Source organism: Ailuropoda melanoleuca, chromosome 13 (genome assembly GCF_002007445.2).
Source record: "Ailuropoda melanoleuca isolate Jingjing chromosome 13, ASM200744v2, whole genome shotgun sequence".
Classification (NCBI taxonomy): Eukaryota; Metazoa; Chordata; class Mammalia; order Carnivora; family Ursidae; genus Ailuropoda; species Ailuropoda melanoleuca.
In genome coordinates this window covers 31,989,649-32,007,275 of record NC_048230.1, presented here as the reverse complement: position 1 = coordinate 32,007,275, position 17,627 = coordinate 31,989,649, and the positions used below count along the sequence as shown (strand labels likewise).

The 17,627-nt window shown below is 44.5% G+C and overlaps 1 protein-coding gene across 10 annotated transcripts in view; it reads left to right on the top strand.

The window, feature by feature from the left end:
* PITPNC1 (phosphatidylinositol transfer protein cytoplasmic 1) overlaps window positions 1-17,627 on the top strand; it is a 237,959-nt gene that overhangs the window by 147,999 nt on the left and 72,333 nt on the right. For all 10 annotated transcript variants that reach the window (XM_034641400.1, XM_034641402.1, XM_034641403.1 and 7 more), the window contains one exon: window positions 5,906-5,977. In XM_034641400.1, coding sequence (XP_034497291.1) covers window positions 5,906-5,977 — 72 coding nt within the window. The remainder of the gene's footprint in view (window positions 1-5,905; window positions 5,978-17,627) is intronic.

Sequence of the window (17,627 nt, the reverse complement as noted above, 5' to 3'; positions counted from 1 at the left end):
AGCTAGGTCCTGGCTCAGTAGGCTGGACTCCATTCTCATCTGAGCCTCAGGGTCCTCTTCCAGGCTCCCTGGTTGGCGGCTTTCGGTTCGTTGCTGTTGTAAGACTAAAGTCCGATTTTTCTAGTTGGCTGGCCTCCAAGGGTCTTTCTCAGCTTCTGGAAGCTTCCCTGGCTCTAGCCTCATCGCTGTCTCACCATGTGGGTGCTTACTTCTTCCAAGCAGCCAGAATCTCTGCTTCTTCAAAAAAGAAGTCTTATATAATGTAACATCATCTGATCACCTTGGTAATCTAATCAAAGGGGCTAGTATCCCATTATTCTCCCCGGTCTTGCCCACACTTTAGGGGAGGGATCGGGCAAGGTGTATCTCCCAAGGGCTGGGAGTCTTGGGGGGCCCCCCTGAGAATTCTGTCTGCTGTGAGTGTTTTAGTCTTTCCTTCATGTCGTCATGGGCCAAATGGGACTTTAAGGGTTCACTGCTCCCAAATGACCGTGCCATGGAGAGCATAGGAGTCTCCTGAACCCCTTGCCGCCTTCCAGTTTTAGCCAATGGGTGACACTCCTGATGTCTCCCTTCAGGAGAGACACGTTCCAGTTGGTTATGTCAAGGTTCCCCATTCTTTTTTCTGCTCCCACACTCCTGACAATCCCTCCAGTGATACGGAATCCCCCTCCTTGATGGAAATGTGTCAGAATGTTTAGGAGATAGCACATGTTTTGAGAAAGTCCAGGGTTGGAAGGTGCGGTGCTCCCTTTGAGATAGTTGGAGTGACCAGGTGAGATGGTGTATTCCTAGCTGGAGCAAAGCCCTTCGTCACAGAAAGCAGAGCTGAAGGAGAAGCTTTAAGGCCTGAATGGCTGGGTGACTGTGGCAGTCAGCAGGGAGTGGGGAGGACTCCTCCTGAGGGAAATGTTGCAGCTTATCTTCTGTCTGGTGAGCCAGACACATAGTCAGCTCATCGTGGAGATAGGAAAGGAGATAAGTGTGTGACAATGGTAAAAACAGAATGCTACCTGCACACGTGAGATCATCATTCTGACTTGGGATTTGAGATGGTCTGTGGATAAGATTTAGGAAGGAGACTTCAGGCTGAGAGAACTGTGGGCAGAAAAAAAAACATGACAGCCAGACGTGTTCCAGGGAATGGCGAGTGGTCTTCAGGGACTGACTACGGGAGGAATATAGGGCAGAGTCATTAAGAAAGTTAGGGACAGATAACAGAGGACTCTAGGTATTACCTTTAAGGAGGGAAGCTGAGCCAGCAGGATTTGGGCATTCATTGGATGTGATGGGTGAGTGTAGTGTTTTGAATAGTGTCCCCTCAAAATTCATGTCCACTGGAACTTTAGAATGTGACCTTTTTGGAAATAGGGTCTTCAAAGATGTAATTAGTTACAGACCTTGAGACGCGAGATGAAGTCCTAACTAGGTATAGGGTGGGCCTAAATCCAGTGACTGGTGTCATATAAAAAGAGGACACCTAGGGAAAAGAAGGTGATATGAAGACACAGGAAGAGCTTGGAGGGATGCAACCTCAAATCAAGGAACACCTGGGGCCACCGGAAGCTGGAAGAGGCAGGGACGGGTTCTCCCTGGACCCTTCAGAGGGAGCACAACACTGTCAGCACCTTGATTTTAGACTTCTGTCCTCCAGAACCGTGAGTGTTCAGCCGCACCGCTCATAGCAATTCATTATGGTAGTCCTCAGAAGCTCGAACGGGGCAGGAGAACATTTGAATTCAGTATGGACCTTTCAGTTTGGATGCCTGTAGGACCCTTGTTGGGGATGGCTGGTGGGCCACTGGAGATGTGAGAAGAGCAGGTGGAGTTAGAGATGTCAGCTAGAACATTGTTGCAGAAAAGTGAGGGGCAGGTGAGATCACCAGGGGAGAGGGTTCAGAGCAAGAAAATAGGGCAGAGGGCAGAACCTAGGGGACCCCTCCATTGAAGGGGTAGAGGAAGGAAAGGAAGGTGGAGAAGGAACTGCTTTTCAGGAAGTCAGAGTTCTTGGCTTATACTGAACACTGCAGAGAGTTCCCTCAGGGTGTGGACAGGGAAGTGATGCTGGTTTGACAATTCTTTGGCACTCAGTCATCTCCATACCCTATTGCTCTGGTTGAGAAAAGCGGGAGGTGGAAAAGTACAGACAGCAAGCATGGGCTACTCTTTTTTTTTTATTTTTTTTTTATTTTATTTGTCAGTGAGAGCACAAGCAGGGGGAGCAGCAGGCTGAGGGAGAAGCAGACTCCCCGCTGAGCAAGGAGCCCGACACGGGGCTCGATCCCAGGACCCCGGGATCATGACCTGAGTCGAAGGCAGACGCTTAACCCGCTGAGTCACCCAGGCGTCCCACGGGCTACTCTTTTAATAGAGGTAGACTGTGGACACAAGGAGAAGTGCGATTAATTGTAGATGAAGAAAGGAATATCACTGAAGGAACTTGATACTTGTTTTTTAGGAATATGACACTTTTCATGATATTTTTTAGGCTGCAGGAAGGAAACCAGGAGAAAATGCAAATAATTAATGAAACAGGTTTCCAGAGAAGAGACTTACAAATACATTAAGCTGTGCATCCGCTATGTGTCAGGCACGGTGCTGGGGTTTACCCCAGTGATCTCACTGATCTTCTCAATGCTCCTATAGAGTAGAGAAGCGTGGTCCCCGTTCTGTTGCCAGGAAACTGGGGCTGGGAATGCAAAATAATTTGCTCAAGTCCATACCTCTCCGATTTGAGCCCTGGTCTGCTGCCCCCTATGTCTCAGTTCTCGTGACATAACGTAAAACAACGTCTTTCTTTGATTCACAAAGAATAAGAAGCAGCATAAAGAAATAAGCGGATCTGCAATGGAGGAGAGGGAAGTTCTGGGTAGTTCTATCCCATGGTCTTACGAAAGTATGAGTCAAAGTTACCCGCTGCAGGGGAGGAAGACGGAAGCCCAGGGGCTCTCGAGAAGCGAAGGGATTTAGGATAACCTCAGTTGTGAGGCACAATAGGAAGCCAGCCAGGAAGAATGAGAAACCTCGCTTAATTGCTAAGGCTCTACTAGGATTAATGGGCCACCTGTGTAGGGTGAGCAGAACCTGATCTCAAGATGGACTTCTAGCCAAGAAAGATTTTGGTGACAACTCTGAAAATGCTCCAGGCCAGAGGTACTCCTGATTTTAACTGGAGACACCGCACCTCCAGGGCTTGGAGAACCAGCCATCTGATATCACAAGGCGATTATCAGTCCCAAACCCCTGCCGCAGGAAAAGACCTGACCAGCCTAGAGTTGACCTGTCCCATCAGGGTCCCCTCCCCCTGGCTGCCTGGCCAAACCAAGTGCACTGCCAGCCTCTGGCAGGTTACCATTCTGATATGAAAATAACCTAAGTCTTTGACTCAAAAAATAACAGCATCTGCTAATTTGCTTAAGAGTTTTGCATTTCATAGTTGGACTTAATACCCAAATGCTAAAATTCATTTGTTTGACCTTAGTTAAGTGGTTTAGGGGTTCAACCGATAAAAACTCCTCGCGGAGTGTTCCACGGTGACGCACCCAGACCCAGCTCCCCGCCCAGGACGACTCTGTTCTCCTGCCATCTGGCGCTGTGCATGCACTGCATTGATTCTCTTATGAATTATGGGTTAAAAGGACCAATCAGCTTGCCGGGAGGCTTGATATTTTTAAAAGGGTCTCGGCAGGTGCATCTCCCCAAGCTCTCACGTCAAGAGCTCTGCTGTGGGGCTCTGAGCTGCTCCGGTCCCTCCAGAGTCTCGATTCGTGACGATGTGTGATGAGCAGCCCCTCCTTGGAACTCCATGTATGAGGGCAGCAGCTATGCAGTGAGAGTTTTGAGAGGAGACAGCAAAGAATGTGTTAATAAATAATTGCAGAACTTCATTCTCCATAAAGACAATTACTGGGATTGATTGTTTCTGTGTTTCCTTAGTCACGGTTCAGCTTGCTTGTTTCACTTGGATTAAGACAGATGAATGCCCAATGCACGCAGTCATGTGGTGTCAGAATTATCAATGGCATGGCCAAGGCCTCTGCCTTCTTGTACACATGCTGCTACGGATTCTGAGCTGCACTGAAGGGGGATCGTGGATGAGGGGGGATGAAGCAAATGGGGTGAGATATTGTAGATTTCTGAATTTTAGGTAGTACACGCTGTTTTCTTCCCATGCTTGGGGTAGTGAGGTGGTTTTCCAATGAAAGCCTGCATCTACATCCCCGGGAAGGCTTGTTAAACACAGATGCCTGGGGGTGGGGATGGGGGTGGTTGGTGGCGTCTGGGTGGCTCAGTTGGTTAAACGTAGGGGCCTGATTCTTGATTTCACCTCAGGTCATGATATCAGGGTCCTGGAAGGGAGCCCCACATTGGGCTCTGAGCTCAGCAGGGAGTCTGTTTGAGGATTCTTTGTCTCTGCCTCTCCTCTCTCTCTCTCTCTAATAAATAAATAAATCTTTAAACACACGCACACACGCGCACACACATGCACACACACACAGATACCTGAGCCCCTTCGCTAGAACTTCCGATTCAGTGAGTACAGGGCTGGGCCCAAGAATTTGCATTTCTAACTGGTTCTGGGATGCTGCTGCAGCAGGTTTGGAGACCCCACTCTGAGAACCAGTGGGATAGTGATGAAGAGCATGGACACTGGGCCGCAGGCCACCAGCCTTGTAATCCAGACACCACTGTTTCCGAGCTGTGTGATCATAGGCTATTTACTTAACCTTTCTGTGTCTTTGTTTCCGCATCTTTAATGCAGGGTGATAACAATAGTACCTACTTCACGGCATGTTTACGAGGAATAAATGAATGAGAACTTGAAGGCACTCAGACCAGTGCCTGGTAATACAGAGTAGTGCTCTATGTGTGTTGGGTAAATAAATAAAGGAGCCAGACTCAGGATTGTGTGGGAATCAGCTAGAGTCATTTCTCTGACACCTGCAGCTCCCAGTGGAGTTGCTGGGTCATTTTACCCATTAGTCTTCAATCCCATCTCTTGTGGCCGGGAAAGTTAATGCCCAGCTCAGTGCCAGCAGGAGGGAGTTACATCAACATCCATCAACACCCGCTTCTCAAGCCACCTTAACCCTTCAAATCTACTTAATGCACAGAATGTGACTCACTGAGACTGGGACAGTAGGGAAGTGTGCTTTTGGGGTTTCTCCCTCCCCCGCCCCATGCTGCCAAAAAGAGGGGCTGCCCTTTATGTTGAGCTCAGCTGCGGCCTCATGCTGAGTGCTCTCACTTGTTGAACTCGCTTCCCTTGTGCCGCTTCCCTTGTGCCGGGCACTTAGGGGTTTTACGCACATGATTTTATTTAACCCTTAAAACGTCATTCTAGGCGATAATTATTATCCCCGTTTTCATGCTGCCTGGGTTCAGAAAAGTTAAATGACTTGATCAAAGTCACAGAACTGTCAAGTGATAAACTCAAAACTAAAGCCAGGTGTGTCTGACGTAGAAAATTTATTATCTTAAAGTTCTCCTACCATATACCACCTCCCTAGCTTGCTGTGAATATTTTTATAAAGATTAAGGCCGAGTCCCCAGGTATCCAGCAGTGGTAGCTTCTCCTGCAAAGGTAAGCACCCCAGAATTGGAACTGCCTATTTCATGGGTTTGCTTTTCTAAAGCCTGTGGTAGGACTCTCAGAACATACTCCTTTTGGAAATGGACAACATGCCTTCCATTGCTTTGTCATTCACTCTGGCCTGACTTCTGGGTGCAAGCGTGCTCATGTTGCCAAAGGTGGCTTTCTGTGAATTTGGATATTGACCTAATATCTTAACATTACTGATTGGAAATAGCTCTCCCAACATGATAGGAGAGCATCCAGAGGCTATGTGTCAAATGTGAAGACAGGAAGAATGGTATGCTAATGAACTTTACTTTTTTCCCATAGTGTTCCTTTCTGCCGAAATTCTCCATTCATATAGAAACCAAGTATGAGGACAACAAAGGAAGCAACGACCGCGTGAGTAGTGCCCCCTCCCCACCCGTTCTGTACTGTGCCCCCTGGGCTCTGAGAGTCTCGAAAGTTTCCTGGCCCCATGGGTGCCAAGGGCCAGCAGGATCTGTGCCTGGGACCTCAGAGAAGCTCTGGCATATGCTTTTTGAGGCCATTTCCGTGGGATTTCTCCCTGGAATTTCTTTGTTGTCCAGCCTTTCTTCCTATCTTTATGTCCTGTCCACTGGCCTCTGTGCAGAAATCTCGGTGACCTAGAATGATTGTCATTGGCATTTGAGGGGGATGGTGGGGAACTTGAACTCCACGATTTGCTTTCCAATCACTGGATTGAGCATACGTCTTCTCAGTGACTGTTAACATTTACTTAGAAAAATGAATACGGGGGCACCTGGGTGGCTCAGTCAGTTGATTGTCTGCCTTTGGCTCAAGTCGTGATCCCAGGGTCCTGGGATGGAGCACCATGTTGGGCTCCCTGCTCAGCAGGGAGTCTGCTTCTCCCTCTGCCCTTCCCCCGGCTTGTGCTCTCTCTCTCTCTTTCTCTCTCAAAGAAATAAAATCTAAAAAAAAGAAAAATAAATAAATACTACCAAATATATGTGTGCATACTATGCAGGTTTTCTGGATGTGCTTATGTTCACATATACACATTAACACGTACATATCCCATGTTAAAATCAGTGTACCCCTCCTGTAAAATACCTTACGGGACAATCCGACTCTTTCTAGATTTCAGCCCTGTACTTTATTAGTATTCCTGAGAACCCATCTTTTGACCTGGCTTTCACCCCCGCCTCTTTGTTGGGACAGTGTCACTTTGAGTTGCCTTCATTTTGGGAGTGGGTGTTTTAACCTATCAAGAGCCTCACCTTGAGATTGGGCTCTGGGTTCTATTGAGACCCAGTCAGGGAAGAGCCTGGATCTAGAAGCTATAGAGCTTCCCCTGTTAATTTCTACTTCATTTATACGTTTTGCATTTGTGGAGAATGATGAAGATTGAGACTGTGTCAAAACGGTCAAGAGGGGCGCCTGGGTGGCTCAGTCGTTAAGCGTCTGCCTTCAGCTCAGGGCATGATCCCGGAGTCCTGGGATCGAGCCCCACATCGGGCTCCTCCGCTGGGAGCCTGCTTCTTCCTCTCCCACTCCCCCTGCCTGTGTTCCCGCTCTCACTGGCTGTCTCTCTCTCTGTCAAATAAAGAAATAAAATATTTAAAAAAAAAAAAAACGGTCAAGAGAGCATTTCCTGACAAGGGGACCCTTTTGGTGCCTTCACGGAGCCAAGGGAATGCAGACCAGGATGCGGGTTTTGTGGAGGCACCTAAGTGCCCTGAGGCAAGATCTCAGGACTCACAGACATCATCAGCTTGAAATCCTTTTTTCAGGTGAAAACAGTCCCTGGCAAGAACTTAGAAACCCTTTAGAAAGAACCCAGCTTTGGCCAGGCCTACACTATGGTTCTTTGTGTCAATATCTTGTAGAAATCTCTACTAGAAAGTTCTTGGCCTGGGATGCCTTGGTGGCTCAGTCAATTAAGTGTATGCCTTTGGCTCAGGTCATGATCCCAGGGTCCTGGGATCGAGCCCTGCATCAGGCTCCTTGCTCATTGGGGAGCCTGCTTCTCCCTCTGCCTGCCACTCCCCCTGCTTGTACTCTCTCTCTGACAAGTAAATAAATAAAATCTTAAAAAAGAAAGAAAGAAAGTTCCTGCCTATGTCTGGGAACAAATTCTTCTGGAAGGTACAGGTGTATTTGTGGGGGAACACAGGTTGTCCTTTTCAAAGTGGAGTCTGCCTGGACAGAACTAGAGTGGTTCCCAAGGGGCGTCACTCAGGAACTATGTTTCACACCAGCTTGGTGTGGGAGGACACTCATTCCTTCACGCAGTATTCAGCAAGGACATATCACGCACCTTCTCTTTTGAGGATGAGTACGTATGAGTTACATGCATGGTATTAAAAATGCAGACTCATTTCTCAAACTTCAGGTACTCATAGTTTAGATGGAAGAAAAACTAACATAAGAAATAAAACCATAAGCACCATAATGGGCTTTCCTCCCTTCAGTGTAGAGTCACCACTGCTAAACCCTCAGAGTTGGAAAGAGCTTAAAAAGCGGCATTCAATCATGACCCCTCCACGGTAGTCCCCCCTTCCCTGTGGGGGATGCATTCCAGGACCCCCAGTGGATGCCTGAAACCACAGATAATACCAAACCACACATACACCTGTTTCTTCTTCTGTATCCATACCTATTACAATGTTTAACTTAGAACTTAGGCACAAATAAGAGATTAGCAGCAACAACGATCAAGCAGAACAGTTGTAACAATATTCTGTAGTAAAAGTGATATGAATATGATCTCTCTCACTCTCACAAAATATCTTACTGTACTGTCCTTGCCCTTCTTGTGATGATGCAAGATGATAAAATGCCTACGTGATGAGGTGAAGTATGGTGAATGCGGTAGGCATCGTGCCCTACCGTTAGGCTGCTATTGATCTTTTGATGATAGGTCAGAAGGACGTTCGTTCATCTGCCTCCAGACCACGGTTGACCACACGTAACTGAATCCCTGGAAAGCGAAATGCGGATCGGGGGATATTACTATATTTGCAGGGACTGATTTGACTTGTGCCTGTCACTTCACCTTCTTGAACTAAGAAACTTGGAGCTTATCAGGGGTCGGCAAACTACTCTTTTGTAGATCAAGTGTTACTGGAACACAGCCACATGTATTTGTGTATTATCAAGGCTGTTCTCCTGCTACAACAGCAGAGGTGTATACTGGCAACAGAGCTCGTATGGCCCATAAAGCCTAAACTATTTACTACCTGAAAAAAGTTTGCTAACCCCTGGTTGGAGAGACTCAGATCAGAACAGCACCCACCAGATCTCAGAATTTGACCCAATCGATAAATGTCACCAGCTGGCCCAGCCGAATGCCTTCTCCAGAATTCCTGGAACTTTCCAGAGGAGAGAAGAATGCAACTGGCTGGGTATTCTTGCCAGTCAGTCCAGGATTCCCCAGTGGTTGGTGTCCCTTCGTGGTTGGTAACCTCAATGGAAAAGTTTAGCAACAGCCTGAAATAAGAGGTGCTTTGGTGGCCAACTACATCAAAACCTCAGTGTCTAAAATAATGTTACATCGTCCTTAAACTTGAACCCTTGTAAAACAATGACTTCTGATTGGAAAATTCATACACGGTTACTAAAATTTGGGAAATGCAAAAGACCATCTGTCCCCCCCCCAAAAAAAAGAAAAACCAATAGTTTTTCTGTAATTCAGAGATGATTGCTGATAGCAATTCATGTTCATGGTGCAGATGACCATCAGTTTATTTTTTAGCCAATTCCCCCAAAACTGAATCATACGTTATGCTGTTTTTAACACGTCATGAAGTATCCTCCACCACGGGATTTTTAAATGGCTGCACTGTATTCCATACTTAAGTGTACGTCGTTAAACAATTGCCGGACACTTGATACTGAAATGGGCTTGACCCTTTGGACGTTTTGATGTAGCTCTGAGGACCATCAGGAAAAGGCTGATACAGACCAGACACACCAGTGCGATCTGGTTAACGTGGGGAACATGGCGTGGGGAATGTTTTCGAATGTCTTCTAGTCTTTATAAACACATTCCCCTGCTTTCTCTTTTTCCCTGTGGTTCTGTCCTCATGAGTAGGTAAAACCTGCTCCATTTGTAGAGGTGTGAGGGGGATGTGCAGACTCACCATTGATCCTTATAGGTTGATAGGACCAGCGTGATCTTCTGGTTTATTCTCTCTGCTCAATTCAACTAGTCAAGAAAAATGTTCATGGTTGTCATTTTATTATCCCGTATCTCTTTGTGGCGGATGCTAAGTTCTTTTCATTACTCTGGTGGGACCTTAAAATTCCAGGTTAGGGACATGGAAGTCAGGACCCGTGGTTGGCATCCGCGTCCTCCTTCCACATCCTCTGTCCATGCTCTTTCAGATGTAGTCCGGCCCATAAGAGAAGCGCTGAGCCCCTGGGTGCTTATAGGTGGTCCTTGTTTGCTTCCTCTGGAAGAAATGCCAGCTGTTGCCCCCCGTATTGCCTCTTCCTCCCCAGCTTGCTGACTCTCAGACTGCCTGTGGGGCCCGTGCCACCTCTCTCTGTCATGGCGCCCAATTTGTCCAAGTTCCCATCCCAGCCTCTGCCTGGCTCCACTCCATAGATCCCCAGGTCTTGCTTCGGAGGCCACGGGACCAGACGGACCAGCCCTGGCTTGATCAGACTTCTTTGCCAATTCGCCTTCCTGCGATTTCCATATTCAACAGCAGCTGTTGGGTCACCCAGCTGCTTCGAGGTTGGTCCCAGGGAGGCGGAAAAGGAAGACTTCATTGGTTTTCATTCACACTCGTTACTGCTTCAAAATCAGAACATGGCAAATATATATTTATGTAATAATACTTTCATTATTAAAAGATAACTTTGTCCAGGGGTTCTTAACTAGAGCCTCAAGCAGATGGCGTGTGCTGGCATGCTCTTTTTCTGTCCAGGGAGGAGTACAGAGTTGGTGGGAGGCAGAGTTGCTAGAAAATGTAGTGCAGTAGTGGGTATTTCTCTGGTCTCATTGCTTTGCCAAATTATTTAATAAACTCAGTTTATTTCTCTGCATTTTCTGGGTGTATAGTCTTATCATTCAGCTACCAGCCTTCATACCATTATCTGCACCCTGTTTCCTCCCCTACCTGCCAAAAACTTAATGAAATTGATGACGGACGATAAGAAGCAATAATTAAATTGAAAGACGCTAGTGATAATCATATTGATTAGTAATTGAATAGAGTACATGTTATCCCATTATCAATCACCACACAAGTAATTTTTTTACATGACCCCATATCTAGTAAAAAAAAAAAATAGTAGTGAGATGACTAGCTATAAATATCTTGTTAAAATAAAACTCATATATTTATGATTGTGAAAACCTGTAAGTTGTGATTACATTAACCAGGACACAGTGGGAAAGTTGTCTTAAATTGAAATGCATTTATTTTATGCGCATAATAATGAGAATTATTTAGGTTTTAATTAGTGCTGGGGAAGACGGCACCATGCCAAGGTAGGGTTCTGTTGTTTGTCTGAGGCCATAAATCTAGATCTGGGAGAGAAGATGCTTTGCACACGTGTGACAGCTGCTGCTGGGTTACTGTGGCTCCAGGGGGTTAATGGGGAGCAGACTCGCCTTTATTTCCTCTTCCAAACAAAGTCAGCACCATTTAAAGCAGTGGCTCTCAACCTTGGCTGCACATTGGACTTACCTGAGAAATTTTAACGACAGCTCCTGGCTGAGTTCCATTCCTCTGGGATTCTGATTTAATTGGTCCTGGGTGCAGACTGGTGTAAACCAACCACCACGCAGGAAGGATAGAACATTATGCCTCTAGGAATGCCGAATTCTCCAGTTGGGAGTGTCTGCAGTTTTAGAGAGTGCATCCTCCCGTTAATGGAGGGGAGATGCAACCCATCTCCTCCCACCCCATTCGAGGATCTAGACCAGTGATTCTCAATGGTGGCCACATATTAAAGTCACCTGGGAAGGTTTAGCACTCACTGATGCCACTGTCCCTTCCCCCCGGGGTTCTGATTTCATTGGTAGGGGGTGGGGTCCAGGCACTGGGGATTTGTAAAGCTCCCCCAGGTGAATCTTAGCAGTGTCAAGGTGGAGAAATATAGATTTAAAAGGAAATATTAAGTGCTATTTAAAACCAACTGTGAAGACTTAGGAAATCAGGTTCTCCCAATTTCTTCACTTCTTCATACCCCTGGAAACAGAATAGTTTACAAAAAGCGTGTTTATATAACCACCAGCGTCACCCACACACACACAATAAAAGGCCCTCAGGGCACCGTATTTATTCTTGTTTGGCCATTACTCCTCAGCAACAAAACTGCTCTGAGCAGATGGAAAGAATGTCCAGCTTAGTTCCTGGAAGTATGAGTCTGCGTCCTGCACAGAGCTCTCCTTGGAGGCTCCCGAAAAGTGGTATGTAGGTCTATTTAGTTTCTAGTTGTAATCAAAGAACACAAAGTCATTCTTTGTGACACAAAAAGATCAATATTGAGGTCCCAGCTGCGTGACCTTAGGCAATGGTTTCTTTATCAAGAAAATAGAGTAAATAAAGCTTGCATCACTGCGTGGAGGATTCAGTCAGGTTCATTCACCTGGAAACACTTCATACACTGTAAAATGCCATGAAAATACTAGGTGCTTCTTCTGTTAATGGTCATACCAGGGAATTAACTGTATTGATAATCTCCTAACGAGACTCTGCTTTTGTCTGAATTGCCAATGGGCCATTTCTTGTTCAATGTTGAGTACTAATGGGCCAGGTATTACAAGAAGCAGTGAGGATACAGTAATAACACAGACAAGGCCTCCTACTCCTGCAGTGGGAGAAAGCGGATAATGCAAGTAAACAATTCCAGCTGTAAATGCAAAGCAGGCAAGAAATAGGGTGGAGGGGGTGCTCGGCTTGAAGCCAAGTGGTCAGGAAATGCGTCTCAAAAGAGGTGACAGGTCCAGGTGAGATGTGAGCCTGGAAGAAGCCAACCATCTGCAGGGTTGTCCCGGAAAGGAGATTGTTAGGGGATGAGTTGTGTTCTCCCAGAATCCCTATGTTGAAGTACCTTAGAATGTCACTGTGTTTGGAGATCAGCCTTTGAGGAGGTGATTAAGTTAAACAAGGCCATTGGGATGGGCCCTAATCCAACCGATTGGCCTTAAAGAAGAGGAAACTTGGACTCACAAAACTGGGGGCACATGAGCCCAGAGGAAAGATCATGTGAGACAACCATGTGAGAACACAGCATAAACATGGCCACCTGAAGTCCAAGGGAGACTGTGAGAAAATAGGATTAGGTTGTTTAAGCCACCCAATCTGTGGTATTTTGTTATGGCAGCCTTAGTAAGCTAATATAGGGACAATAAAGGCCAAGACCTCCGCCTCTGACACAGCCTGGCACATTCCAGAAAACCAGTAGCCAGAGCATTAGCTGGTAGGAAATGAGTTTTGTGGGTTTTTGTTTTTTTTTCCTTCTTCTTTTAAGTATCAGGGGCGCCTGGCTGGCTCAGTAGGAAGACCTTGTGACTCTTGATCTCAGGGTCATGAGTTCGAGCCCTACACTGGGATTACTTAAATAAACATTAAAAAAAAAAAAGTATTGGAAGCCAGATGATGTAAGATCTATGAGCCCATGGCAAAGAGTTTGGATTTTAGTACAGTGGGAAATTATGCAAGTATTTTAAACAATGGCAAAACACGGTATTTATGGGGTTTTGAAATAAACTTTTTGATTTGGGATAATCTTAAATTTACATTAAAGTTGCAAAGATAGTACAGAGAGTTCACATATACCCTTTACCCGGCTTCCCCTGGTGTTGACATTGTATATGACCCTGTTACGTTTCTCAAAACTGTGGACTTGGTTCTGATTTCACCAGATTTTCCCACTAATGTCCTTTTTCTGTTCTAGAATCCAGTTTAGGAGACCATGTTACTTTATATCATCTATGTTTTTAAATGTTTGCTCTGGCTGTTCTATGGAGAAAGGGGGGTAAGAGCAAGATGGGAAGCAAGGAGTGTAGTTGGCAAGTGATTGCAATCATCCAGACCAAAGATAATGGTGGCTTGGGCTGGAGAGCTGACAGTGGATAAAGAGAGAGAGGATAGATGTATTTTGGAAATAGACTGATTTTTCTATTGAACTTGATGCACTAGAGGGGGGCAAAATAAATATGACCTCAGGATATCCAGCTTTGTATACTGACCCTGATTGGCATACTGGGGAATAATGGAGGGAATCAAGAGTTCCACTTGACACACAATCAGTTTGAGGTGCCATTGAGACTTACAAGTGGGAACAGCAGTAAGGAGTTGGATGTGTGAATCTGGGGTTCAGAGAGAGGTGTAAGTCATGATTCAGAGAATGAAATGAGGCAGCTTATCTAGGGAGAGAAGTGACAGCAAAAGGAAAGTTCTTGTGCTCCAGGATGGAGAGCACCCTGGTCGTGATAAGGACTTTCCCTTCCCATGGCTTTCAAGCCCAGCTTCTGATTATTATCTTCACTAAGACTCATTTTCCAGGCAGTTGGGTGGCTTGGTTGGTGGAGCAGGCAACTCTTGATCTCGTGGTTGTGAGTTCGATTCCCATGCTGACTGCGGAGATTACTTTAAAAACTCTTTAAAAAAGAAATTAAAAGACTCATTTTCAATCACTAAATTGGGTTTGGTTTTAGGGAATTAGATTCTCATTGAGTTAACTGAAAAATCTAGTTTCTTCTCTTGGGTGGGTGCCTTCTTTGGCTGAAATGAGTAAACATTTCAATTCTTTGACTTCTCCTAACTTGCATTGCCTTGGGGAATTGGCCGGAAAAGTTCTCCTCTTGACCACAAATAGCTTCCACGGGTAGTTACCAACTGACAAAGAAGGAATTTTATCGTTAAGAGCTCTGTTTATTGAGGATTTATTATTGCAATAGTCATTGTGAAGTTTGTTTCATTATTAGTAATTACTTTTGTATTTTTAACACCAAGAGAGCAACATGGATGGACGTAAGGTAAAATAATTTATTTACAGAATTCAAAGTTTGCTAAAATTAATATGTACAGGAGGATGGCGGTGAGAACTGTAGAATCCATATATATGGGTCTCTGAAGCTGATTATCTTTTCCTCAAACGGCTTCTCATTGAGGCTCACAGAAGAAAAAAAGCATTTGCTTTATTTTTAGATGTGATCTCTGATGTCTCCAACTTTCATGGTTCTCTTTTTAACCTTATATTATTATAACCAGTCACCTACAAAATCTGCAGTTTTCTTTAATAAATCAGCACATGGGTTGCACAAAACACCCCCATTTGCAGTTTTGAAGGATTATTATCCACTTTGGTCCATGAAGTGGAACGTAAATGTCCTTGCTCACTCGGTGTCTAATAGTATCATTTTGAGGACAATGGGAAACAGATCATGTTTGAGTCCTTAAGACGGCGCCTTTGCTATTTGTGGTACAATTTGTGATCTGAGAGGCTGGATGTCAAAGACATGTGACCAAAGGCAGCATCTATCCAGCTAGCTTTCTGATTCTCAAAGGTATAGTCAGAATGCAGGCTATATTAATAGAGTTTAAAGCAGTATTTGCTTTCTGTCTAGGCTTGGTTCACTGACATTGTGGTAAATCCAAAAAGTCTTGGTTGTTAGTACTAAGGAAGACAGTTAACTGAACTGGTCAAAAACAACATAATCAAAGGGACAAGGCTGAATCATGGTTGGGAAATCAGAAATCAGGGCTAGGGTAGCAACTCCAACTATCAAGGTCTAGGTGACCGTTTTACAGCTGTTACAGTAATTATTGGCTCAAGCAGGAGTCATCAGTGGATGCTAAAACAGTATTGGGGAAAAGGAATTCACACTATCTCAAAGTATCACCCCAGAGATTATGTATTAATTACAAACAGTGGAGGAATCTAGTGGATACCATTAAGTAAGCAAATTTTGCATAACCGGTAATAGGACACACTGACATAATGTGCCTTCCATTGTGACACACTGAGAACACAGCATCCCAGTGGATTATCCTTGCCAAAAATGTTTAACCTGAGTCAATCAGGAGGAAACAATCAGACAAATCCAAATTGAAAGACATTCTACAAAACAACTACCCAAAACTTTTTAAAAGAAGTGTCATGAACCTAGGGAACTGCCCTAGGTTAAAGACTAAAGTAATTCAAATACTAAATTTAAGACCCAAAACCATGACTAGATTCTGAATTAAGGGGGGGTGGGCCAGTGCTGAGGACAAGAAAAGATATCTTGGGAAATTTGGGGAAACTTAAGTCTGGACCTATGTATTAGGTAATATGGTACAGTATTGAGGCAACATTAAATTTCTTGCCTGTGATCTTTACATTGTGTATTTATGGAATGTCTTTGTTCCCGGTAGATATGTGCTGACATATTCAAGAATGAAGAATCAAGCAATGTATCTTACACTCACACGGCATAGCCAAAAAATTTTTTTATTTATGTGTGCGTTTTTTTTTCCTTTAAAAAGCCTTATAAAAATTGAGGAACTATGCATATGTTGCAATGAGATGTCAAATAACTTACTCAAGGTTACCCAATGAGTCTTTTGTTTTTCTTTTTTTGTAGCCATGAAGCAGAAATTTTTAGTCCTCTGTTTCCAGTGACATCCTTTTTTTTTTTTTTTAAAGATTTTATTCATTTGTTTTAGAGAGAGAGCATGAGTGGGGGGAAAAGCAGAGGGGAAGGGAAAGGGAGGGAGAGAGAATCTGAACCAGACTCCGTGCTCAGTGTGGAGCCCGATGCGGGGCTCGATTTCATGACCATGAGATCATGACCTGAGCTGAAACCAAGAGTCAGATGCTTAACTGACTGAGCCACCCATGTGCCCCTTTTCTAAGATTTTTAAAATTTTTATTTTATTATTTGAGAGAGGGAGAGTGCGAGCGTGAGCAGGGGGAAGGACAGAGGGACAAGCAGACTCCCTACTGAGCAGGGGCTCTTCTGAGCCAAAGGCAGACACTTAATGGACTGAGCCACCCAGGCACCCCATTTTCCAGTGATACCCTGATTTCATTAATGAAACAGCAAAAAATGTAGCCTACTCATGACTATTATAAGTATCAACATTGATTCTGTTCATCCAAAAGATGTTTATGAATTGGAGATCCTTTTGAATTGTAGAAAGCCTAGGTTCTTTCTGAGTAATTTCTTGCAATGGGATGTCTCCTGACGTTTTGAAGAGGCAGATGGAGATGACTAAGACTAGCCTTCTAAGTGCACCCTTCTGCTAAGGGTTAGAGCCCAGGCTATGTGCCTCTCTAGATGTTTGTATACTACCATATTCGTGCCTCCCTCCCTACAGCACTTGTCAGGCTCTATAGTAATTGCTCATTTAATCTTCGGTCTCGCCAAATCCATTTAAAGCTCATACGAGGTCGGATAGCATGATTAATACCAAGACACCTTTAAGGTACCTAGGAACAATTTAGACTAAAAGAAACATAACAAAGACCTGAATAAATGATAAATACTCCATATTTCTGGATGGGAAAACTAAATACAATAATGAATTAGCCATTTTCTAAATTAATTTCCAGATTAAATGTAATTCCATTCAAAATTCCAATAGGATTGTCATAAATTGATTGTAAAATTAAAATGAAGAATGAAAGTCTAAAAGTAGCCAGAACAAATTTTGAACAAAGAACAAGGAGAGGAGGGGTGCCTCAGTGGCTCAGTCAGTTAAGCATCTGACTCTTGATTTTGGCTCAGGTTGTGATCTCAGGGTCGTGAGATGGAGCCCCGTATCCAGCTCCACACTGGGCATGGAGCCTGCTCAAGATTCTCTCTCTCCCACTCGCGCTGCCCCCTGACTCCTGCCACACTAGTGTGCTCTGTCTCTAAAAATAAAAAACAAGGAGAGGAAATTCATCCCACCAGATAATAAAACCATATTAAAAGAGTGTGGTATTGACATAAAGACAGAAGTAGATCTAAGCTGATAATGGAGTTTGATACATAGTAGATAAAGTATCTCAAATTAATAAGGAGAAAGGACATTGGGTGATCTCGCAGAAAATAATGTTTGAATCAATTGACATTTCA